The sequence below is a fragment of the Impatiens glandulifera genome, chromosome 3, assembly GCF_907164915.1.
Source record: "Impatiens glandulifera chromosome 3, dImpGla2.1, whole genome shotgun sequence".
In the NCBI taxonomy this organism is placed as follows: domain Eukaryota; kingdom Viridiplantae; phylum Streptophyta; class Magnoliopsida; order Ericales; family Balsaminaceae; genus Impatiens; species Impatiens glandulifera.
Genome location: NC_061864.1, coordinates 50,424,748 through 50,452,364, shown reverse-complemented (window position 1 = coordinate 50,452,364; position 27,617 = coordinate 50,424,748). Strand labels below are relative to the sequence as shown.

At 31.1% G+C, this 27,617-nt stretch overlaps 2 protein-coding genes across 2 annotated transcripts; both read left to right on the top strand.

Moving 5' to 3' along the window:
- The first annotated feature begins 2,951 nt into the window (after positions 1-2,951).
- LOC124931856 (DNA cross-link repair protein SNM1-like) lies at positions 2,952-14,020 on the top strand. Its single transcript, XM_047472431.1, has 10 exons — positions 2,952-3,743; positions 3,840-4,037; positions 5,770-6,102; positions 6,347-6,410; positions 7,121-7,338; positions 7,418-7,531; positions 11,620-11,725; positions 11,829-12,040; positions 13,421-13,524; positions 13,634-14,020. The coding sequence occupies exons 1-10, from the start codon at positions 2,952-2,954 to the stop codon at positions 13,776-13,778; spliced, it is 2,286 nt and encodes a 761-aa protein (XP_047328387.1). The 3' UTR covers positions 13,779-14,020.
- A 6,003-nt stretch (positions 14,021-20,023) lies between these two features.
- Positions 20,024-23,475, top strand: LOC124929326 (3-ketoacyl-CoA synthase 10-like). Its single transcript, XM_047469657.1, has 3 exons — positions 20,024-20,478; positions 21,202-21,827; positions 22,611-23,475. The coding sequence occupies exons 1-3, from the start codon at positions 20,053-20,055 to the stop codon at positions 23,173-23,175; spliced, it is 1,617 nt and encodes a 538-aa protein (XP_047325613.1). The 5' UTR covers positions 20,024-20,052; the 3' UTR covers positions 23,176-23,475.
- Positions 23,476-27,617: the final 4,142 nt, after the last annotated feature.

Sequence of the window (27,617 nt, the reverse complement as noted above, 5' to 3'; positions counted from 1 at the left end):
CACAAACTTCAGATCCTAAGAGCTCAACTGAAGATCAAATACGAGGATGAGAATGAACGTCACTTCTCAATAGCGGACTCATTATATCCTTTTAAAGAATCATTGACTTCGTTCAAACAAAAGGGATAACTAGAACATCCAATCATGTAAATGGAGCAATACATTACAAATAAGCAAGTATGCAAGAAATGTTAACTTAGTATAAAAAAAAAGAGATGATGCACTCCATCAATGTGAGTCATATTATAGTTTTGATGTGGCCCTAACAAGTTATTCATACGGCATCTCAAAGTGACTCGAGTATGTGACGAGATTAGACATTGATCTAAAGTCGACAATACTTATTCTCATTCATTGGTCTTCAAAATTAGGACACAATCTCTTGATCATAAAAATTGATTATAGGTCCTGAGACTGTGACTAAAGCTTAGACTCCAAGACGATTTTTATAGAAGAAGAATCTCAGCGTCTACTCGAACTAGATAGTTAAATACCCAAGGTAAATTATGGAAGACAATGAAGTATCTTCCGGAAAGCCTTAGCACACAATTATGACATGATCATTCAATCATAAACAATGATTATAGGTTCTAAAACCATGCCCATGACTAGATACTCATACTCCAGAACGATTATTATAGAAAAAGAATCTCAACGTCAACTCGAGATAGTGAATCAAACATCCGAAGTAAATGACAGAGGATAAGGAAGGATCTCTTGGAAAACTTGAGCACAAGATTCATTCCCATACCTGATTGATGATACACTTGATAGTCAAAAATGACATGAATGAAAATTTTGGAAACAATTAACTTTTTTCGTAGGATTGCATTTGCATATGCATGCATCAACATCATTTGCATTGAAAATATTTGCATCAATAAAAATAATTAAAAAATAATAACATCAACAAGAATAAAATCCTAGTCTATACATTAAGGGCACTTAGAAAAAATAAATGAAAACCAAAAAAAGAAAAGAAAAAAAAAATACCAAAATAAATTAATGGTAATAAAACCCTAACGATTAATAGAGTAAAATCTATATATATTATAATTGGTTCCTATTAGGTCACACACTAATAGTTGACGAATTAGATAAAAAAAATATGGTTGATTATTAATATATATTAAATATTATTAATAATAAATAATATTACTTATTTATAAAATAAAATAATATATAATTTAGAGGGTTTAATAGAATTAAGATTTTAATAAATATTATTTATTAAATTAAAAAAATATATAATTAAATGTGTTAGTTATAAAGTTTAAAATTTAATTAATATATTATTTATTTATGAAATAAATAATATAAATCAAAAAGGTTAATTAAGGAAATAGAGTTACAAATTTTAGATCTCCCTCCTAAAATATTTCAGGACCTATTTATATGACATGTAAAAAATAAATTGAGAGAGGGTTGTCATAAAGCATGGTAGTGATAGACCATATAAAATACACAGTAAAAATAACTTTTTGAAGATATTGAGAGAGTGAACATAATACTTTACTTGAAAATATTGTGAGATATTGAGAGAGTGAACATAATACTTTACTTGAAAATATTGTGAGATATTTCTTTCCAACCAAGCAATTTGATTGCTTCTTATTCTTATGTATCCATTGATTGCTTCTTATGTATTCATTCGTCCTAGTAGTCGAAGGTAGGATGATCTAATCGGGCTCGTGTTGACTAACTAGAGGAGTAACATGTGAGACTCTCATCTCCATCGATACCACCCGATGTAACGCGGTTTATGCATCCACAAGTATTTTCTATAAACAATACAAATTAACAATCTTATTAATTTAATATAGAGATCATATAATTAAGTGTTTAGATCATGATATGATATGAAATTCCGTTTACAAATATCTAAAACTTTCAACAATATATGCATACTTTAAGAAAAGAATGATACAAAATTAAATACATATCTTAAGATTAATAAATAAATAAGGTATAAAATAATATTTTAAAAAAAATTATAATTTTAAAATAGAGACCATGAATTGATGAACACATGAGACATAACAATAATGTCATTTCCACATGGTGTAAACATGTAACTTTTTCTTTTCTAATTTCTCGATAAATAATTAGGTCATGACTTTAAAAAAAGGTTAAAATTAGTCAAAATCAATATTTTTTTAAATGTACTCTAGTTAAACCTATCATTTTGGTTTATAATCTCACTCGAAACTCGAGATGGTGAGTTATGAAGTCAAAGTCAATATTTTTTTAAATGTACTCTAGTTAAACCTATCATTTTGGTTTATAATCTCACTCGAAACTCGAGATGGTGAGTTATGAGAGCGTGACAATCGAGTTCGAAAATTCATTTTAAAAAATGATCGTTTTTTTGCTTTAAAAATGTCAATTTATAAATTTATAAACTTTAGAATTTACTTATAATTTTAAGAATTTTTTAAATTTTTTTATATATTACATTATTATTTATATAGAATTAAATATAAAATTAATTTAAATATATATTAATAAACAAATAAAACTAAAAGAAATTATAATTATAAAACCAATTACATAATTTTATTTATCTGAATAAATAATAATTTGTGTTTGAATATGTAAATATAAATTTATTTTATTTCGATAAAATCATTAAATTGTAAATTTTTTTAAATAATAAATTTAAAATATTAAGAATTTAACTAGTTTAAGTGTTTATTTAAAACTAATATGTTATAATCTTTAAAATTTTAAAATGAAGTTAAATATATATTTTATACATTATTTTGTTAAAATTTTAAATAATTATTTTAAAAAAAAGTATAAAATTAAATTTAGAAATAAAGCCCAATTGTCGGCCCGCCCATACAACCATGTCTTTTCATTACAAGCCTTGTAGTTTAAATTCTTTGAATGGTTTCCCGGCGATTTTACATATTCCTTCTCTCTCAAGAAGAGGAGGAAGAAGAAGAGACATGGTGTTCAAATCCAAGTCGATTCCTGATTCGAGAATCCATGAAAATTTCCCTGCAGATGAGGACGATGATTTTCAGGACGCTGTATGTCTTCCTTCATCTCGCACTCAGAAACCTTTTATCCCTCCCAGAAACTTACGGCTATCTCAACCTCTGAGATCTTCTAGTTCATCAATTCACCGTCCTCCCAAGAGGCGTAAGAGTTTAACCGATGTTGCATCTGGTAAAGAAAATATACTTCAATCGGAGCCAATTCTTCTGGCGAAAGAGGAGAAACGGTGTCAAGATTTTGAATCCAAATCCTCAGTCCGAAACGGTGTCAGCGATGTCAATGGTGACGATTTATTTTCTCTTACAAATGATTGTGGATTAGATTCACTTGAGTCATCGATTGATCTCACGTTTCGAGACCCTCTCAGCGGCTGTAGCCATACTAGTGGGAGAAACTCTGAGGAAAACTCTCCTTCCTTTTCTCCTTCTCCTGCTCCTGCTACTGAGGTAGAGGATGTGGTTGAAAAGAATTTCAACTTGGCGTCTCACGAGACTTTTAGTCTTAATGTTTCTTGCGCAAACGGAAATGGTGAAAATGAAGAGTTTGAACCTAATACTCAGTTTGATGATTTGCTTAAGTTATGCGATGAAGTGAAAGAAGAAGAACAGGAAGAAGATGATGATGAGTATGATGGTGGTCTGATTCATTGTCCTCTCTGCAGGACTGACATATCAGATATGATCAATGAACTACAACAGGCTCACATCAATCGATGCCTTGACGAAGATGAAGCTAAAAATGTGATCTTTGTTCTCATTTACTTAGCTTCTATCTTTAAGCTTGCTATGCTCCTGAATTATATTTGCTTAAATTCTGAATTAGCCTTTCTGTGACAGGTTGTTCTTCTCAAAGACAACGTTGAACCTCAGAGCCATGGGCAAGTAGTTGATGGCTCTCCTGTTCAATCTCCTCAAGGTATCACTAGTATTAAACCTGTTCTTGATTGGCTTCAAAATCTAGGTCTAGAACGATACAGAGAAGTCTTTATTAAAGAAGAGGTTGACTGGGACACCTTGTTGCAGCTGACTGAACAAGTATGTTTCTCAATGCTTAAACATATACACTTTCAACATACTTATTGAACCTTATATATCTTAAATTTTGGGCAATTGGTTACAATTGTTGTTTTTAAGGATTCTTACTATTTCCTAAACAAAATCTAACCATCCACGACCTAACTGAAGCTGGATTGACCATAGTTTAAGCGTGCGTTTGATAAAACTGAAAAATAGTGTTGAATGATGAACTGAATGTTGGATAAACCAATTGATAATGTCTAACATTGAAGTTTTTAGAAAAAGAAATTCCTTTTATTAAAATTAGCATTTGGCAATTACAAACGTTTATGAAACACGAGAACATTAAACAATTACATCAGCAAAAGACTTTGGGCTTCACATTTTTCAGCTTGAAAAAACAACTAATTCATCATTTTCAAAACCCCATTCCTTGCATTATAACTGCTTTTGGAATGGATTTGACTCTTTGCTCCATATTCCACTTTGAATAATTGCACAGTTTTATACTTCTTTCTATATTTCGTCACTGCTTCTATTCTTGCTCCCAAAGATTCTTATATTTCATTCCTTTTAAATTTCATAAATGCAGGCTGCAAACTTACACTTATATAAATTTGAAAATAAAGTATTGCCTTTAGTTCTCAAAATCATCAATCATCAGACATTTATTAAGTTTGAACCAAAATTTTCAACATTAGAAGAACATTCAAACATAAGGTGTTCAAGGGTTTCCCTTTCGCCTCTGCACAATGGACATGACACATCTTCAACCAATTTAAATTTAGTGACCTTATCTTTTGTCATGTGTTTCTCAGGATAAATTTGAAGTATTTGAATTTAAGCTGATTTCGTAAAATGTAGAATTAATGTCGTAAAAGTACTTAAAAAACTATTTAACCTGTACAATTGATAATATGTTTCCTCACTTTTTAACAATATGAATTTAATTTAATATATTTAATGAAAACAACTTTAATAATTATGGAAAATGAATATGAAATTTGAATAAAGACTGTTTCTATTTTTAATGAAGACGAGATATGCCTAAATGTTGATTTCTTTTGTTTCTTTTCAAGAGGCTCCTCTTTGTATACATACAACTTATTAATTTGAAACTTTTTATGCAGTGTGCTTTACTCTTATAATTTAATGATAATTGACTTTAATCTGATAAAAAACAGTGGTATCATATCAAAATAATTGGGAGAAGTGAGACCAGCTGTGAGGAAGTGACTGTGCAGAATAAACAACCCTTCTGTAGTATCATGTTATAGATCACTTTGGAATGGCATATACATCACACATCCTGGATCAAGTAAAGACGTTATTCTGAAGAAGTTTAAAGTGTCTTGCAGTAACACTAGCCTTGAAACTAAGTTTCTAATAGCTTATTGGTGGTTGCAATCCATGGACATCGTTCTGCAATTGCTATATTATTGTTTATCACTTGTAAATAGAGAGATACACACCTTAGAGCCATAGACTAGCATGTAGGGGATGATATCCTTAATTAGGTTATTACACCGAGCACTCTATAAGAGAATAGAGTTGTAGGTTATAGAAAATGAAATGAATAGTGTGAATGAGTCTGTATTCCCTTCCCCATCTTCTAAGTCTCACCCTTCTCAGATTTCTCATCCCTTTTTTGTAAACCCTATTTCTGTTATCCGTTTATAATATCATTATTACTAGATGTGTTACATGTTATCAGTTATCACCCTACTTAAATGAGTTTAAATTCTTGCAGGATCTATTAAGCATGGGAGTTGCTGCCCTTGGTGCACGGAAAAAAATTATGTATGCTCTTGGTGAACTTAGAAAAGAAAGCAACAACCAAGTTAATGCATCTACTGATGTGGCAGATGAAACTAAAAGACTATCAACAACCAAGTTGATTACAGATTTCTTTCCTAGTTCTTTCGTTGCTAAGAAAAAGAGTTGCAATGATTCTTGCAACCAGAAGAAGGTTGAAAACCCTAAGCCTGATTCTCGTGGTAAAAGTGTTAATAGTCGGAACGTGAGTAAGAAATTCCTTGACATTCCTTCATGGTGTTGCATACAGGGCACTCCCTTTCGAGTTGTAAGTGCCCTTTTGACCATTTTTCTTTTTTCTTTCTTATGAAGGTTGCTTATTTTCTCTACATTGCATGCTAATCATATTTCTTTAGTTTTTATTTCATTTCTATCCTTAGAGCTTACTTATTTATTTTATGTTTTTGGAAATATGGTAAACTCCACTAGGCATCTGTTTCTTTTTTTTAAAATGTTTTTAAGCATTAAGGCATTTCTAACCTACTAACTCCATTTTTTTTATCTTTCTTTAGGATGCTTTCAAATATCAAAGAGGAGCGTGCTCACACTGGTTTCTCACACATTTTCATTTAGATCGTGAGTTGATCTGGACTTATTCTAGTTTAAACTACAAAATTGTTGTTACTTGTTAAAAAGGGAAGGCCAGTTCTTTGATTTTTTTTTGTCTATAGGGAGCTGATGAGTGTAGTTGCTTAAATTTTGTAATTTCAGTTAGCATTATTCGCCTTCTGGTCATGAGTAATTTATTTCACTATGTTCATACAAACTTGTATGGATTTCATAGGGACTGCTTATCAATTTGGCTGACATCAATTTGTTTAAACCATGTCAATAAAGATCATTATTATCTTAATCTCTGCACCAGTTGACTTTGATTATTTTTCCATGAAAAAAGATTTTGGCCCTTGCTACACAAACAGACCAAATATAACTTGTGTAACAAGGGCCGACAAATTTATCCACCCATTTGTGTAATATCTCATCTAAATGTGAATTCAGATGATATGACGTTTGGAAATAAAACTGTCAACACTGATATAAAAATTTATTGACAGTTGTTTCTCATCTGCATTCAGATCCAGAAACAAAGTGTTTAATTTGGTTTTATTAATGTCTATTTTATATTCTTACTTTCTAGTCATATTTGTATTTTTTTTCTTCTTTGATTTTGTACTTTTTCTCTTTCAGCTAGTTTTGTACTAATCCAAAGCACCCCGGTTCACAAAAATTTCTGAAAAGTTTACCCTTTTTAAAAACTTTCTAATCATAGTTGTTTTTATTTTCAGATTATCAAGGTCTTACTAGGACATTCAATCGTGGGAAAATCTATTGTTCATCAATCACAGCAAAGCTTGTAAATATGAAAATAGGAATCCCATGGGAAAAATTAGAAATTTTGCCTCTCAACAAGAAGATAAATATTGCTGGGATCAATGTGACTTGCTTTGATGCAAACCATTGTCCAGGTGCCATCATTATGCTCTTTGAACCACCAAATAATAAGGTACATATAATTGATCCTCAAGTTTTCTTTATCTATTGTTACAGGATTTTGCCTTATGGTGTTGATTTTATGACTGTAGGCTGTTCTGCACACAGGGGATTTTCGTTTCTGCGATAAGATGGAAACAATATTTCATTTACAGGACTGTCGTATCCAGACTCTCGTCCTTGACACCACTTATTGTGACCCACAGGTTAGTCTCACTAATTACTAGTTAAGTAGTTATTTATTATTTAAATGCTAGAAGAATTAGTCTTTTCTTGTTTACTTCAACTCATATCTCGCTGAACTTTCGTTTATGTGACTCAATGGAATAGATAAGACCATAGGAAAGCAGAGTTTTCTTTTATTATTTTTAAAGGAAAATTCATAGAAAAACCACAGTAAAAACAAAGATTCTAAAATATGGCAATATATGTTACTTGTATTTTATGAGTATATTTGTCTCACATTTTATGATATGAAAGCTACATTTGTTATGCTTTCTTGAAACCAGAATGATCCAAAAGTAATTCGAATATTGATCCATAAGATAATCTTATACCAAATGAAGTCTAAAGATAGTATGATATGGACTATGACTAAGAAAATTAAACAATATTGAACTAAAAAATAAAAATATAGAATCGCTCTTAATTGTAACAAAATACTAATTTCCAAATCAGTTTATGTGAGTATTATCATATCGTCAAAGACGAATCTATCTTAGGGTTGAGGTGAACTTAAGCCAACCAAAAATAAAATTATATAAGTGATCCGTTCGCCGCCCAACTATTCCAACACGGATTCCCTTTACACTGCAAGCACAGATACCCTAATCCAGTAGTCCTTATTCTACTAATTCCCTACTTCACTAATTCCACTAATTCCCTATTTCATTAATTCCCTAATTATTTTCATCTAACTTACTGCTACTTTTTTTTTCTAATTCCTCGAGAAGTAGAGATCCCCTTTATCCTTAATTTTTTTCCCTAATTTCCATATTCTTCATTGGTATAGTCGTCAACTTAATTATATGAATATATTTTTTATAACTAATTTTATGTATGTTTGATTGAATGTAAAAGCTTGAGATTTTTATCATGTTAGCATCATTTAGTTTTTTTTTCTTTTCTGATTTTAAAGCTTTGCACTCTATCTGATCGATAGTTTTTTCTTCTATCGACAAAATTTGAAAGTCAAAATCGTTGATTTAATAAAAAATGGTTTGATCAATTTCAAAATTGGTTGAAGTATTCATCTTTAACAGATAAGGTATATTGTTTTTTTTAGAATAATCTTAAACTTGTCTAATATCTCGTCATTAGTTAATTAGAGATTTGACAATTGCAAAAGGTAAAACAAGGGAAAATATATGTATTTCGTACTCATATTAGTTTTTGTAGCTTATTCGACACATACTGTATGAAAGAAAAGCTGAAAATTAATGAAGTCCCACACCATATTGATAACGTGATTCAATCTCAATCTAAATAGAAAAAAGAAAAATCGTTTACATTTGAGCACCTCAATTATAACTGCACGTTTGTTAATACTCAAGGTTGTGCCCTTAGAGTAAATGGTGAATCTTTATCTAATCGTAAATTTTTCTAAAGTTAGTGAAACTTCTACAAAAATTGATGAAGTTGTACTAGAGAATGTTTCATAAAAATGTATAATATATTGTTCCGAAAATTCAGAAAAAGATTTTATATATTATGGCCAATAAGCATCAAATTTATTTATCTTCAACTTCTTCACGAATCATCACGAATCATTTAAAGTACTTTATTAACCATAACATGTATTTTTTTTTTTTAATTTTCGGAGTGATATATTTTGCATTTTTTTGGAGCATTCTCAAGTACAACTATATCAATTTTTGTACTAATTTTTGCAAAAGTTTCATCTTTATAAGAAAATTTCCACGATTAGATGAAATAAAAATTCATCGTTATTTTTAAAAACACAATCTTGAAGTGTTAACTTACGGACATTTATAATTGATGTCTTTAAACACAAACAAGTTTCTCTTTTCCTAGTTAGATTGAAAATGAATCACATTATCAATATAGTGGGAGGAGTTCATCAAATTTTCAATTTTTCTCACACATAATGTGTCGAAAAAGTTGAAAAACCAATATGAGCACGAAATCATATATTTTCCCTTAGTTGACCATTTTTCAATTGTCAAATCCTCCGTTAACCAATGACGAGGTATTAGACAGAATAAGATGAAAAAAGAAAAAAAATATGCCTTATTTGTTAAAAGTGAATACTCTAACCAATGAAATTAATCAACCCATTTTTTATTTTTTATTAAAGAATAATGATAAAGAGCGGAAATTTGGTGTCATAAATAGTGTCGGGAATGATATGGCAACACGTAATTGGACTTAAATTTAACAGGAGAGTGAAATTTCAATTTTCAAGTCCAATCACGTATTGTTACATCATTCCCGACACCATTCATGACACCAAATTTTCGCTCTCTATCATTACTCTTTATTAAATTAACGATTCTAATTTCCAAATTTTGTACATTAATACACCAATATATATGCTTGATAAAACCCCATTTTTAGATATTAACGTTTTATCTAACCTCGTACATTATATTTTTCTATATGTTTTCTTTTTCTGTATCTCGTTGAATAAAAGTAAATAAAAGATAAATGATATTCGTTATTAGGGGAGAAACTTAACCTAACCTAACCGACTTTGACTAGTATGATGGTAGAGTAAGAGACCGTATACGAAAGATTTTCATTAATTTGACAATATGTTTTTATTAAATAATGTAGAATATTAAAATTTTTTCTTTTTTTCAGCAGATTGATATTTTATTTTTTTAAAATTTTTGTTATAGAATGTTATTTGGGAAAATAATTGAAATTTATACTCATTATGTTTAAATTGAATTCTAAGAAAACTCAACTCATCAAGTTAAGTTTGTATTTTATTGAACAATTAGAGTGCAATGAGTTAAGTGGGTATTTTATGGAACAATTTGAGTGAAAAAATGAAAAAAAACTGAGTGATGCTAATATAATATTTTTTCAAAGTTGTATAATCAAATATATATAAAATCAGTTATACACATAATTAAATTGACAATTATATCAACAAAGAAGTTAAAAATTAAGGAAAATAATTAAGAACTTCTGGAGTAAGGATTAGCTGGGCAAACGGACGGATCGCTTAATATATATATTGGGTGGCTAAAGCCACTTCGCTTAATATGTATCACGACCTCCATATGAGTGGAGGTGCTCATAGAAGGTATGATTCTAGGCAGGAGACCGGTAAATATCCGCATTGTTGTCCAACTCAACCTCAACCGTCTCCATTCCATTGGGAGGATCTCGGTGGTGTGGAATCATGGAAGGTTCCATACCAAAACCAGAGTGTTCCAAATTTGGCTGAACTAGGCACGCGGAAGACACAACATGTCTAAAACCAGACATTCCATTTTCCCGTTGCTTTCTCTCCCATTTCCTCAAAGTTTGAAGAAGTCACACGCCAATTCAACAATGGCATCAGTCGGAATAATCAACACTTTTGAAACCGAATTGGCGCTACCCCATTCCATTTTCTAATGAAGCAAAAGCAACCTCTTGTATTGCAACCAACAAAACAAGTAATATTTTTTCCATACTTGTCCGAGGAAGGAAACACACACAATAAAGAGTGTGTCAAAGAAAAAAAACTCCTATAACCATTGCATAATTCCTCAAAAACGATACATTTTCTTACCAATGGTGTAGCCATTGCCTTGGGTTGCGGGATTAGTGTGCTGCCTCAAAAAGATGGGTTGTCACAGCACGGTGGGCTACCTTATCACAGGAGTTTAGTGTGTCTAGATTGTGTCTTCATGGATGGCAGGTTGTTGATCCCAAGCCAGAACTTTTTATCTCCTCTAACTTTGTTCTTTTTTCACTGTATGAGAATTGCTATGAATAATTAAACAAAATAGGAAAGCAAGAAGAATCATAACGCAAGAATTGTATTCATCCACTTGAATCATTAGTTGACGGGAATGCCAAATATTTCAATGCAAATCCATCAATTATCGCTTTTTCCCGTATTGGAGTAATTTGACAACTACTTAATGTTTCAGCTTGAAGCTCTCTTAAGAATTCACGTCCACTTAGATTTTTGTTACAAGGTCAAAAATTGGTTCTTTTGTTTATCTGATTAAGTATTTATAAAAAGGGTTAGTTATGTGTCTTATCAATTATTATGAGAGCTTAGTTTAGTCACTTTTGTAATATGAGATAACTCTTCATTATATTCTTGCAGTACGACTTCCCAAAGCAGGAAGCTGTGATCCAGTTTGTCATTGAAGCCATTCAAGCTGAGGCGTTCAACCCAAAAACTCTTTTCCTTATTGGAAGTTATACAATCGGTAAAAAAAACTTTTGCTTTTCCCACTTCAAAATAATGAAAAATAAAATCCAATTGTTAGTCTCATTCTACATATCCATATCCTTATATACTTGCAATAATAGGGAAGGAAAGGTTGTTCTTGGAGGTGGCTCGTGTTCTCCACACGAAAGTTCATGTTAACACTGCCAAACTTCGTATTTTAGAATGTTTGGACCTGTCTAGAGAGGATATGCAGTGTTTAACCGTAAATGAACAAGAGACTAATATTCATGTTGTCCCTATGTGGATGCTCGCCAGCTTCAAAAGACTGAAGAGTATATCTAATCAATACATGGTATGAACTTATAACTTGCTATTGTTGTTATGTATAGACATATTGCTTCCTCTTTATTGAGCTTTAAATCATTTGTGTAGCAAATTAAAGAGAAGTTTTATTATTAAGAATTGGTTATTGTTTACATAGTAGAAATTGTCTTAAGTTAATAATACGTAATTAAAACTAATTTTCTCAAACATTAATTTAAAATTATATTATAAGATATTATTATAATCTCAAAATATAATATCGAATATTTCCATAATTTCATTTCATGTTTAATGCTCTAAGCCAATGGCACCTGGATTGTGGTATACATGGAGATGCCATTTTTTGTTTTGTTTTGTCAAATGAAAGTTATATTCTATTTCGATCATCAAGATCATTGATCAAAAACATTCACAATCTCACAATCTGGGGGCTGCCAATCCAATTGTTTCCCAAAAATTGTTGAATGCATTTTTCAGCAATTGTATGCTAAGCCTAAGCCTATTTTGAGATCTATCACTATGACACAAATAAATAGTATGGTGTCCACAATTAACCTCTTTATAATCTAAGGGAATTTTGAAGTCTGATTCAATGCAAGCTTTATTGCACTCGATGTTGTCTTCCATTGTAACAGCTTCAAGAATTTCTGATGCTGTAGAAAATAGTGTCAGAATTCCCAATTGTTTTTGTTTGACCCTGTGCACATTCTGCCGCTCTATTTGAAGAAAAACAATAGATGCATTGTAGTTAAATTTAGTCCAGCTCAAGCCATGTGTCCTTATCTTGGGACTCTTGTAGTAGGGCTTTTGTGAACTTGAAGACACCCCTATAGTTAACCTTCAGCTTGTGGAAGGGATAGGGCATTATAAGGGGGCTTACATCTTTGTTAACACAACTATTTAAGAAGATGATGTGGCAGCCAGCTCAGCCACGCTTAGTCATCCTCTAAAGTCAAATCTCCAAGCTTCCTCTCCCTTCCTTCTTTTATTTGATTAAGTCTTTGACCTTGGAGGATGATGTGCAACTGAGCGGGCTGTCACGCAATATGCCTAAATAAGTGTTAACAGTCTTAGAGCTTGTTTGATGTAGTTTTTTTCTCTTCAAAATAGTTTGGTAGAGAAAAAATCTTGTACAATGAAAAGTGTATTATTTTGGTTTAATGACTAAAATATCTTTTGTATTGAATATTTAAAATATTAAACAAAATAAAGTCCCGGTAATTTGATACTTTTGTTGATGATTTGAATGAATTTGTGAAGTGTTTGATGAGATAAGAGGTTATTTTCCATTGAAGTTCCAGTTTATGTTCTTTATCTTTTACATATATAAGATTCCAGTTAGTTATCTTTTTCATATATATGCTTCCAGTTAACAGTGTATCGGTTTTTGGTTTTGATTTGCGAACAGAAACGTTTCAATCTTATCGTAGCTTTCTCACCTTCGGGTTGGGCATTTGGGAAAGGAAAGAAAAAAACTCCTGGAAGAAGGTGGCAGCAGGGTACAATCATCAGGTATGAATTGAATTATGTTTAGTCAATTTTCAGTAAATTGCATTTTCTGCAGACATAATGAATTTAAACAACGTTTTTCTTCGCCATTGTTTCCAATTTTACTCTCTAGGTACGAAGTCCCATACAGCGAACATAGCAGCTTCACGGAGCTGAAGCAATTCGTTAAATTTGTATCTCCTGAAAACATCATTCCAAGTGTGAATAACAGAGGGAAAGAATCGGCCAACTCTATGGTTTCCATGCTGTTATCTTGATCGTTCATCTTTTCCTCCTTCAAGAAGATCCAATGTCAGTTTCTATTGTTCTTCATGGCTCAACAACTTGCATTCATTAAAGTATATTATCCAAAACACTTTCTACCAAAATGGCATGATATTTTACCTATTGGTGGGTGATGTCTGTAAACAAACCAATGTGTAATTAAGGAATAAAGATTTGTAATGAAGAAAATGGTATGTCAAATGTAAGATAGCTCTTGTCTTAGTTGTCAATAAACTAACATGTTTTTGGTGTTGTTAACCCTTGTTTGGTTTCTAGTTTTGTATTGTAGCTTGCTCTATTTACTATCTTCATTACATATTTTATACCCACCTTGAGTAGTTTAAACTTTGAACTAATGGGTTTATCAATTATCCCTTTGAGGTCTGATGTTTGATTTTAAGAGCAGTGAGTTGTTTTTCTGATTAATAGTTGATAGATCTTCAAGTATAAAAACTGAAATTTAAGTTATGATTTAGAATTGGAATAATGATTGATGTAAATATTAAGTAAAAATTGTAATGGTTTGTAAGTGAAAAGAGGAATTGGAAAGCTGAAAAATATTAAGATATCTAGTGCAAAGAGTAATTAATGTGATGGGTCTAAGGCAAAGGTCACTTAATTAGACATTGCAAATTTCCGGGTTTCTGGATAAACGACTCGGACCCAAATTTGTTCTGAAAACACGGGTACTTAAATTACTTGAAATATCGGTTCAGAATCGATAAGTACCTAAATCCGGTATTTTAAAACTATTTCTCTTTTTACTCGTTTAACTATTTTTAGCCTATCAATATATTTTTTGTTTCTTAACATAGGTATTAAACATACTTTAAATTAATTTAATAAAAAATTAATATTTTAACTTAATTTTAAATCAATGATGCATAAAAAAAATTCAATTCATCTGTAATAAGCTTTAAAAATTATTTAATAAAAAACTTATAAATATTATATTAATTAAAATAAAACAAAAAGTCTTATATATTAATTATATTATATTATATTATTCAAATAAATAATAATTTTAATAAAACTCGTCATCTCTTATTATTCTTCCTCATTTCTTATTGTCTTCTATTTTTCCTTTTTTAACCATTTTACCTCATCAAAACCTTTCATTCTCTTCCATATTAGGATGAAAATAAGATATATTTTACTTCTTCAAAACCCCTCATTCCCTTCAGTTTAGCAGAGTTTCTGTAACCACGTAATCAGTTTTTTTTGAAAGATTTATCCTCAAACTCTTTAAGGCAGCAGTGCTTTCTACCTTTTGTCTCCTTCTATATATAGGGGCCTTCGTTCTGGGTAGTGTTTAGTTATAAGTCTATCTCTTTTGCTCTTGATTTCAAGAATCGAGTTATTGATCTTTAGGACCGGGTCCGGGTGTAAATCTATAATCAAAGTGCACCGGAAGAGTTTTGTAATGAAGAATTTAGGATGAGAGGAAAGAAGAATCAAGGGTGAGAAGAAAATAATGTTGGTCTACACCAAACAGTCTAAAATAAATAATCAAAACATAAAATATAATGGGGGTGAAGAATTTTCACAAGTAATTTCATAGGCTCCCATTTTTCATTGCAAGTAGAACATAGGTCTTCCCTCCTTTTTGCATCCATCACAGTCGTGTCTAATTGTTTAATGTAGCCCTGGTTTATGTTGGAAGAAGACGCATATGAAGAATTATTGGGGTCGGTTGTCCGGTTGGTGCTTGACCAGACCGTGTTAACATTGCATGGCTTGGGCAGCAGCGATACTTCAGGACCGAATCGTGGCAAGAGATCTCTCTTGAATACAACCCACGACAAGACTTCTCTAAGGTTGCAGTTCTGCAAATACGAGTCATACCACATTTTTGCCTCATTTGAAAAGTGAATGCGGACAATGTCCAGTTTCATGGCATCATTCCGACTTGTCCACCTTAAAAATTGCTCGACCAATATGAGTCAGCCCTCCAAATTAGTCCCATCAAATTCAGAAAAATCAACATTTGTGAGCCGGGTTGGAGGAATGTAGTGTTGGCCATATTGGAAGGGCCTATTCGTAGGAGGATCGTAGCAAGAAGCATTAAAATAGGGTCGGGTGCGGGGATCTTGGCCATTATTAGACGCAACACTTTCAATGGTTGTCCTTCTTTCTTCAGCGACATTGAACTTTCTGTCTATTGAAGCTTGCATAGAGGCATATTGTTGGGATAGGCCTTCGAGTAAGGTCTTAAGAGCATTCATCTTTGTTTTCTATCGGGTTTCTATCATTCGAGAATCGTTTTGCTCTGATATCAAGATGTTACAACTTAATTTGTAACTAGCGTTTCTGAGTTCTTGATTTCAAGAATCGAGTTCTTCATCTCTAGGACCGGGTGTAAATCTATAATCAAAGTGCAGCGGAAGAGTTTTGTAATGAAGAATTTGGAATGAGGGGAAAGAAGAATCAAGAGTGAGAAGAGAATACTGCTGGTAACCAAATAGTCCAAAATAAATAATCAAAACATTAAATACAATGGGGTGAAGAACTTTCACAAGTAATTTCATATATTCATTATTCCATGATTGGGTCTTTGGGAAAGAGGGATCAACCTTATATAGGTGTTGTCTTGCCCCACAATATTTAGGATAATTGTTGTAACAACATAACATAATTCAGTTTGTAAAATAACAGAAAAGGAAAATAAAACGGAATAAAACAAAAATAAAAATTTAGCCTAAGTGCACATTTGGACCGTGGAGGGTGCTGGGATTATTTTAGGACCACAACCTTTATTTCTGGACCGTAACAGAATATCAATCGGGATACTGAGCGACCTAAATCTGAAGTACAAAGAACAATTGACGATTATCTCATTTCATAAGATTTAGAGTTTTCATGGAGTTAGAAACAAACAGTAAGATTTAGGATTAAAGGGAAAGTTCTTGGTTTCTTATTTGGTTCGATTCTTTCTTTCATTTATCTTTATTATTTTAATTAAACTGATGAGTGAGTTGAAGGTGTATGGCCAAATAGACAGCCGGATCATTTCTTCACTTTTTCAGTTTTTCCCTTACTAATTTACCTCTCTCTATGAACTTTCTTTAAAAAAAGATGGATGATTTTTTTTTTCTTTAATTACTTGACCTAAAATGATTCGAAACTGAAAATCAAACAAATTACCTGAAACCATTCAATACGGTAGAAAAAAAAAATAATTTGTAAGAAAAAATATTTGACATTTTGTTTATAACCCATACTCAATTTCAAATTAATTATTTGCAAATGAGATTGTATTAGGCCTTGTTCGTATTTGGGTTTTTAAAATAATCCAACCAAATCAATTGTCACTTCACTCCCCCTCTTATATTTCAAATCAATCAAGTCATTAACCAAATTACTAAAATACCCTCTATTTTAAATTATAATTATTTATTTATCTATATCAATACCTTTTAAGTTTTTTTACCAAAAAAAATCATAATTTCCTCAAAATTATCACTAATCATTACCAATAATCATTTTTCTTTCTTTCCAGGTTATTTAAATAACCTGGACCGAACAAACCCTTACTAGCCTCTTTTGTACTAGTTAGGTAGGAATTCAATGCAACACATTCTCTTTACACTAATGTTTGTATCCATATTTCTAACACCAAACACATTTATATTTAGAAATAACTTAATTGATAATACAAATTATACATTTTTTTCAAAATATAAATACTTGTTTTTACATTTATTTTGTGTTTTTGTATTCAAATCTAGTGAAAACAACAAATAATAATTTAGAAGTATTGGAATAAGTTTAATTTTTAAATGAGAAGAGACTTAAATTTTGAATAGTATTTTTATTTTATAGGTGGTATTTTTTTTTTAAATTAAGTTATCACATTTCTAAATAAAAATAAATTTAACTTTTTTTAATTTTCTCAAACTCTTCCTACACAATTTATAAGTTATCCTATCCGAATTTGAAAATTTGAAATTACTAAATCTCAAAAAAACTATTTAATCCAAAAAAAAAATGTTTAAAATGGTATATCGTATAAAAAATTATCAAAATTAGATATCAAAAAATTTTAACGTGATTTAGTCAGGCAAATCACATTCAAGAACGTGTATATTTTGAAAAATACTCAATTTTAAAATTGTCTTAAACATTTATAAACATCATTTTGTTTACCAAACTTACTAAGATAATTAGATAAAAAAAATTATACCAATTTTCATCAGTCCGTCAAACAAAGCAGTGCTACTCAACCAATGATGAATCGGACCAGTAAGGGGAAATGGCGCCATTTTATATTTTATAGATGAATTTATTAAATTATGATAATATGAATATTCACTGATTAAAAATTTAAACCAAACATGCCAAATTCAGGTACAATTATGTCATTTTTAAACGTTACTCTGTCCAGATCACTGAATGACAATAATGACTAGATCACTTTTGGAAATCACATTATTCACATAAACTGCTAATAAAACAAAGAGAAATTAAAGCACCATTTGAAACTGCTTCTACAAAATTTATGAAAAAAAATAATTCTAAGTCAGCAGTAGTATGTCATATTTGACTACTTAGTATATCTATCTTATTCTTTAATTTGAATGATTTAGACCATTCAAGAGCAATAAATAAAAAGTTTTTTTCTTCCTTTTTTATAAAAGAAAATGTCAATATTTGAAATGAGAAAAAAAGAAAAAGAAAACAGCTAATAATGAAGAGAAAACAGGTTGGCTATTTATGATTATAAGGTGTTTTGGCAGATGGTAGATTTATTGATAATTAAATGCTTTATGGAGCTCATCAAACCTACCCATTACACCCTACATTAAATACTCATTATTCAATATATTTAATTACCAAGAAATATATTTACTAAATGAAAAAAAAGGTTCATTACATAAACCTAAGAAGCACAAATCAAAATCAAGAAGCTACAAAAGTTTTTCCATTCATGATTCATCATTTTAATCATTTTTTGTTTAGAAAAAAGAAAATTTTAATCAATCAAAGATTGAAATAACTCACTTATTGCATTTCCCCAACTTCCTCCTTCCCTTTTATGTCATACATTAAATTAATCACTTATCTCCATCTCTATCCATACCTACTTTCCTCTATTTTTTTTTATTGTACAAATAACATTTTTTTCTTTTTGGTATTGATTTATATTATGTTTTTATCTATAAAGAATGAGAGAAATTTCAAAACCAAAAATCTTGGTTAATATTTTAGTGTGTATAGATATGTCTTTCTCACTTTTATTTTAGTAAGCTATTTTTAGTTCATACTTAGATGTAATATTCATGTTCTTTCTCATTTTGATTAATTATCATTCTTAATTGTCTATTTCTCTTGAAGTGTATAGTTTATTATTATTAATTTGGATTAAGACATGAATTATATAATGCAAATGAAAATTAAGTGTATGTAAGTAAAAGTAATGAAAATATAATGAATAAAACTAATAGTGAAATGCATTGAAATTGTAAGTGCAAGTCATGAATGAAACCGAAATTATTAATTAGTGTTGGATCTACTTAATGAAATTAAAAGATTTATTCATCAATTATATGCTCGATCAAATTAATTAATCAGTTTTTGAAAAAAAAAGTATAAAAAATCATTGAAAGATCATACAAATTTGACCAGATTTAAAACTTCTTATAGAGTTCAATCTAAATATGTTTAGCTATGTCCGAATATTTCGATAGCCACGAGTTGGCTAAACGCCTTGAAGGCGTCGAGACTTAAAAGCCACTAAGAGATTGTTTGTTAGCACTAAAGATCTTATTACTCTATTGAAAGATTTGAGTTTAATAACTTTGATTTTTTTTTTATTATTATTCTAACTTTGTTACATGTAAAAATCTTTTTTATCAATAATAGTTAAAAGCTTGATAATATTGCAAGGATTTTTTTTTAGTTATGGGTAAATGACTTAATTAAAAAATGTGAAAAATATAAAAAAAAAAGTCAAAGTAGTTTACTATAAAGTATTTAATTTGACTATTTTTAAAAAGATTTTGGAATCATCTTATAATTAATATTAACATAGATATATAATTAAGATTTGACTCAACCAATTAAAAATTCTCTCACGTTAAAATGTCAAATCAAAGTAAGAAGAGAAAACGAAAGTCATCCATAGCTAGCCTCAACTCCCAACAGAACCAATATTAATAATAAAATCAAAATTTCTACTTAGCACTTCTTCTATAAAGCCAAACTATCATAGACTTATCTCTTCACACTTCACATTCTTCTCCTTTACTTCCATTTTCCACGACTAAAATGTCGACAACCGCATCAAGAACCGCGGAGGAGCAAAGTCTCCTCTCGACGGAGATTGTGAACCGGGGAATGGATTCAGACTCCGGTTCACACACTTTCTACGTTAGGGTTAGAAGACGTTTGCCCGACTTTGTCCAATCGGTCAATCTCAAATATGTTAAACTTGGTTATCATTATCTTATCAATCATGGGATTTACTTAGCCACGATTCCAATCTTGGTCCTTGTCTTTAGTGCCGAAATTGGTAGCCTTAGCAAGGAAGAACTTTGGAATAGGCTTTGGGATAGCACCGTCCGTTATGATCTCGCAACTATTCTCTCCTTTTGTGCGGTTCTAGTCTTCACACTCTCGGTATACTTCATGTCTCGGCCTCGTTCTATCTATCTCATCGATTTCGCTTGTTACAAGCCTCATGACGATCTCAAGGTACTTAACTATTTCTTTTCTTTTGGTTGTTCTTTTGCTAGAATAAATTATCCTTTTATATATGGATGACCCTTTCAAAAATTAATTTAAATCTATGAATCAAACTTGTATTTTTTGGGGAGAAAATAAAGTGAGGTGCATAAAGACAAACATTTTTATCCTTTTAAGTTTTAACAACAAACCCATTTCATAACTTCATGAAAAGAAAATTATTTGGAGGTTGTTTGATTGATGTAGGGTTATTTGAAAAAAAATACTAGGTATTTAGAAGAAAAAAATAATATTACTTTGAATAATCTGACAAACTGATTCATTTGGATTAAACAATCAAAATACAATACAAAATGTTTAAAAAATAAATTAAATAAGTATAGTTTTGATAGATAATTTGAATCTTCAATTGATGAGTTATTTTTACATAATATAGAAGAAATGAATATGAAATTTGTTTTTAATTGTTTATCTTTCCTTTTTCAGTTTTTATTTTGAATGCTCCTTGCCTCTATAATAATTTTATGTATTGAAAAATAAAATAAAAGAAACATGTGATGAGAGAGAACCTATGTTTTTTTCTTCTAATAAATTAGGTACATAAAGACAACATTTTTAGCCTCTTAATAAAAAAAAAACACATCAAATTTGAAGTGGGCTCTCTTCTAATTAATAATGATCAATTTACTTAGAAAAATAATAATAATAAACTTACATGTTTCATATATATAGGTAACAAAGGATGAATTTATAGAACTTGCTAGAAAATCCGGAAAATTCGACGAAGAATCACTCGAATTTCAAAAGAGAATTCTATGGTCATCTGGCATAGGAGACGAAACTTACGTCCCAAAATCCATCTCGTCTCCAAACAACATCACGACAATGAGAGAAGGCCGATCCGAGGCTTCCGAGGTTATGTTTGGAGCTCTAAACGAGTTATTCGAAAAGACACGAGTTAATCCGAAAGACATCGGTATATTGGTTGTGAATTGTAGTATCTTCAACCCCACGCCTTCCCTTTCCGCTATGATAATTAATCATTACAAAATGAGAGGAAATATTTTGAGTTTTAATCTTGGTGGAATGGGTTGTAGTGCCGGAATTATATCTTTGGATTTGGCTAGAGATATGCTTCAAGCAAATCCTAATAATTATGCGGTTATTGTTAGTACTGAAATGGTTGGTTATAATTGGTACCCGGGTCGTGACCGATCGATGCTTATTCCTAATTGTTATTTTCGGATGGGTTGCTCCGCTGTTCTACTCTCCAACCGTCGTCGTGATTATCCTCGTGCTAAGTATCGTCTTGAGCATATCGTTCGTACACATAAAGGAGCCGACGATCGCGCTTTCAGGTAATAACTAATTCAATTATTAATCTTTTGATATTAATTCATTTTAGATATCAAACTTGGCCTTAGTTAAGAAAAAAAAAACATAATAAGACAAGTGCATGATTAAAGATCTTTAAACTTCATTTTCACCTTAGAAACCCTAAAGATAATTTGATCATTTATTCAAATAATTTACTTATACATGTTATCTTCTTCTAAACAACTAAGTTAAAGTTATTCAATTAAGGTCTTATTGTCAATAATAATTTAATGTAATAGTGATGTGATTAAATATGAATTATAATATTGTGATATAAAATAATAAAGTGTGGAAGTAAGAATGCATTAAATTTGGACGGTTGGTAGTTGGTCTACAATTGATTGACACTTCATTTTGAACTATGATTTATATTTTTTTAAATATTTTTATTTAATAAATATAAAATGAAATAATGAGATAATTGATGTTATTTATGTTTCTATTGTAATTTAATCAAAATAATTTTTTTTTAAATATTTATTTTGATATTAAATGTTTATTCATATGCTTCATTGAATGTTAGGTCATCGAGAGTAGTTGGATGTACATTTATTGTTGATAGTTAGCCGTTGGAGATTAATTAGTACTACAATATTTGTATCCCCCAACCATCAACATTATTTTCATCATTAAATGTTATCTTAAATAATTTACTATATTTTATTGAATTTAAATGAATAAATATTAGGGTTTCTTATGGTTGATAATTTATGAATATAGTACAAAAAAAAATGGTTTATTAATTAAATAACGATGATTTATAGGAGTGTGTATCAAGAGGAGGATGAACAACGGTTTAAGGGCTTAAAAGTAAGCAAAGATTTGATTGAAATCGGAGGCGATGCCCTAAAGACAAACATCACCACCCTCGGACCCCTTGTTCTGCCCTTCTCCGAGCAAATCATCTTCTTTGCCACACTCGTTTGGCGTCACCTTTTCGGTTCCACTACCTCAGGCTCGAAGAACAACAAGAAACCTTACATCCCCGACTATAAGTTGGCATTTGAGCATTTCTGTGTGCATGCATCGAGCAAGACTGTGTTAAACGAGCTTCAAAGGAACTTGGAATTGAGCGAGAAGAATGTTGAGGCATGTAGGGCCACGTTGCACCGATTTGGCAACACGTCGAGTAGTAGCATATGGTACGAGTTGGCTTACTTGGAGGCCAAGGAAAGGGTTCGTAGAGGAGATCGTGTTTGGCAACTTGCATTCGGGTCTGGATTTAAGTGTAATAGTGCAGTGTGGCGGGTGATGCGTAAGGTGAAGAAACCAACGAGGAACAATCCTTGGATTGGGTCGTTGGAAAACTACCCGGCTGCCCTAAACTAAGTTGGTTAGGCCGGGTAGGGCAAAAGAAGCAAGCAAAAATGGATCAATTAACTCTCTATTTAGGGAATATTAAGTAGTTACTATATATATGGAATAAGATAAGACTATTAAGTGTTACATGTATGTGTGTCATCTAAATCTTTCCTTCATCTATTTAGGAGTCCATATATTAAATTAGTTGAAAGTTTGCAAATCAAGTACCTTACAAATGGATTTGGTGAATTGTGAAAACCTTTATCTTAATTCAGAAATTTCCACGGATTTTTTTTCTTAAATACATCAATTTTTTGGTGACTAGTTTAATTATATGTTTGCTAATGCATATATTAATAAATATATGAACCAATGAGCTTGATGGAAATTGATTATAAATTCTATTTATGAGCATGATACAAAATCAATTTTCGTTTGTTTTCCACACTTATTTGTCATGCTAATGAATAAATTGTTCTCTAAGCAAAAATAAAAATAATAATAAAAGAAGAAATTGGGCCAATGGATTCTTGATGGGCCCAAAGATAAGTAGTCCACTAACAACTTTTAAAATAGAAAAAAAAATACTGATTTACTGCTGTATCTCTTATTTCTTTATATTATTGAATAATTTGTTTGGCTGTTCTTTAGTCTTATATCAAAATTACTGTTTGTTTGTTTGACATTAGATAACCCGTTAATAAATTTTAAATTTTAAAAATAAAAAATATTGTTTAGGTTTTCTCAACCAAGGCAGTTAAACTTGAGAATTTACGTAAAATCGTTAACCAGTTGTAAACGATAAAATTTAAATTTAATTTGAAATTGTATGAGTTTAATTTGAAAAATAATAGTTATATATTATTATTATATATAATTAAATATTTTATACTTAGTTAATTTTAAAAAATTATATATTTAAATATAAAATTAATTAATAATAATAATAAATAAATAATACTATAAAAAAATTATATTAATTAATTTATTTGAATAAATTATAAATTTATTTTAATTTTTAAATATAAATTTATTTATTTAAAAGTAAAATCGTAAAGTCGAAATTATTTATAAAATCGTAAAATCTTATTATCGTAAATTTAAAATCGTAAGAATTTACCTATTTAAGAATGTATTTAAAATCAGATTCGTTCATCTGATATGAAATCGTAAAATCATATGAATTTAAGAGTTTCTACGTAAAAAGTCTCAACCCTATTAAATACTCTAAAATGATATATCAACCATATTAAAAAAAAAAAAGTTAGTGACAAGGTTTTTTAAGGCAATAAATTCACCTAAAACTAAATGTTTAAAAATAAACTATGGCCAGAAATGTGAAGCAACAAATTTCATGAAAATCCTAATATCCACATATTGGTTTGTTTGTTGGAGCCGCTCATTTTTTTAACTATTAAATAAAATTTACAATTTATACTATTCACAATAACATTCTTTTATTAATTCTAAATAATTTAAATTTTAAAAAATGTTATTTAAGAAAAATAAATGACAAAACAAAGTCCATTAAAAGAGAACGCAAAACAATATGCCATGAAAAATAAAGGAACATAATAGGTTGTCTTTCTCATTTTAAGAATTTTCAATATATTAAATTGATTATATTTATTATATTGAGATTCATTAATTTAGGGATTTCCAATATATTAAATTGATTACATTTATTACACCCCGCAATCGAAACAGGTAGGCGATGTATGCTGAGATTGGATCAAAATTTTTCAAAAAGAACTCTCGGAAGCCCCCTTCGTGAAGATATTCGCAAGTTAAAAGCGAGATGGATCATGAAGAACTCGAACCTTATCGCGTGAGACCTTCCCACGAACAAAGTGAATGTCCATCTCAATGTGTTTGGTTCGTTGGTGTTGAACGAGATTATTAGAGAAGTAGATCATACTCATATTATCACAGTAAATAAGAGTAACAGTGAGAACTGGGCAATGAAGTTTTAGGAGTAAATTATGTACCCAATAAGTTTATGAAACCACGTTCGTAACCACCTAGTACTCAGCCTCGACACTTGAACGAGACAAAGTGTTTTGACGCTTAGCCGACCAAGAGATTAGATTTTCTCTTAAGGAGACACAATAGCCAGATGTCAAACGACGTGTGTCCGGGCACCCACCCAAGTCAACATTAGTGTAAGCCAAGAGGGATGTAACAGAGGATGAAGACAAATGAAGGCCAAACTAAAGAGTTCATTGAATATATCAAATAATTCTCTTTAAAGTCTCCATGTGTACCTCCCGAGGATCATGCATGAAAAGACAAACATGTTGCACTACATACGTGATAACAAGATGAGAAAACGTCAAATATTGTAAAGAATCAGCTAGGTTGCGGTATAAAGAAGAATCTGATATAAGAGAGGAGAGGAGACTGAAGCCCCAAGTTTTGATGTGTATCATCCAGTGTAGTTGACGGCTTACAAGATGACATACATGCACGGTCTATAATCTCAGACGCATACTTTCGTTGAGAGAAGAACATACCATTTGCATGAGACCTTACCGAAATGCCCAATAAATAATGCAAGAGACCCAAATCTTTCATAGAAAATTCTGCACTCAAGCTAGAGATGAAGAATCGTCGGAGTGAGTCAAAGGATGCCGTCAATATTATATCATCAACATACAATAACAAGTATGCCATGTGCTCACCTTGGAGAAACACAAACAATGAGTGATCTAAAACAGTCTGAGAAAAACTAAGTGTGGACATAAAATCCGTAAAGAGTTTGTTCCAAACTTGAGGAACCTGTTTTAAACCATACAATGATATTTTCAAATGGTAGACATGATGAGGAATGAGGAATCTTTGAACCCAAGAGGTTGATGCATGTATACAACATCATTAAGAGTGCCATTGAAAAAAACATTGTTTACATCAAGTTGGTGAATTGATTATTTCTTCGATAGGGCAAGACTAAGGACCAACCGAATAGTGGTCGGTTTGACAATAAGACTGAAAGTCTCCACACAATCAACACCAACCTATTGAGTTTTTCTATCACCTGCAAGGCGAGCGATATGCCTCTCAAAAGAACCATCAACATGGTCTTTATGAGTAAAGACTCATAAAGAACGAATAATATTAACATCACTTGGACGGGGAACCAACTCTCACGTCTCATTAACAATTAAAGCATTAAACTCTTCCTACATGCCTAACTTCCCGTTCGAGGTAGAACCTCCTACTAGATAATAGGAACAACATCAGGTTGGCCGACGACAATTTCCTTTGTTTGATCGACTGGAAGAACATCCGACTGATCAACAATAAGATTGACGATTGGAACATCAACAACTACCATTTGAGCTTATAAAACCGCAGGCTCAAACGGAATATCCATAGGCGCCGCAACCTGCACTTGGACTAATTTTGCTAGAACACCTTCTAGTAGCGAAGAAGAGGTAACAAAAGGCGGAGGAGTATGAATATTTACCTCAAACCTAGTCTTCTTACGTGATAAGTTGATTTTTCCAGATTCTCCAGGTCTGTTTTTGATAATGTTGTTGGAGCTCGCAACATATTAACTCCATAAGATTTGAGTCTCTATTGATCTGATAATTGAAGAGGTTGAAGATGCTGCCAATGTTAAAATCTATCTATTCAACATTTGGCTCAGCGCAAGACTCTACACCAACTTTAATGATGTACTTCCATATGTTGCAGATGATGAAAAATATAATGAACTGCTGAAATTGGAAAAGGCAATCTTATCCTTGACCAAAACAAAAGATGTTTCTAAATCCCTCAAGAGAAGAGAATTTGTGGCAGCCTATGCGAGAGGTCGTGCCCTTTTTCCTTTCTATACCAGCTGCAGAAAGAACTTCAGTTCGTTTGTTGATACTGCGAAAACGGATGCGGAGGTGGTTAATCATCTTAGCGGGCTAATGGAGGATTATTACTCTACTACTCTTCAATTCATGCATGGCATAGAATCATCTAGTTTAGATGAATCTTGAGCTCATACTCCTCAAACAGACTTAAACTATTATGATGAGGACGAGCCAATGAATTTCTTTGATGACATGCCACTTCCTTAGGGCAAGGTTTGATTTATCTTCAGATCTGAAAAAAATTCGAGGGAGAAGAAGAAACATCGAAGGAGTATCTAATCGAGTAGGAGAAGACTTCTGTAGAGGAACAACACTTTCAAATGTTTCACTTCGGTGATCATTCGCGGTCATCTATTAAAGAGCAGTACCCCTTTTCTAAGGCAGAGATGGAGCGCTATTGGGACTCTATGCGGGAAGAAGGGTCATTTCCTGATGAGAAAGTGTCGATATGAGTTACCCTTTCTGAGTCCGAATTAAGTGAGAAAGAAGATGAGGGAGATCAAGCTTGTTCAAAACTATCGTTCGCAGCTGATGAAGTTCCCTCGTATTCTCCTCTAATTGAAAACACTCCCCCGACAGGTGCTGCTGAATCATCTCCTCCAGAAG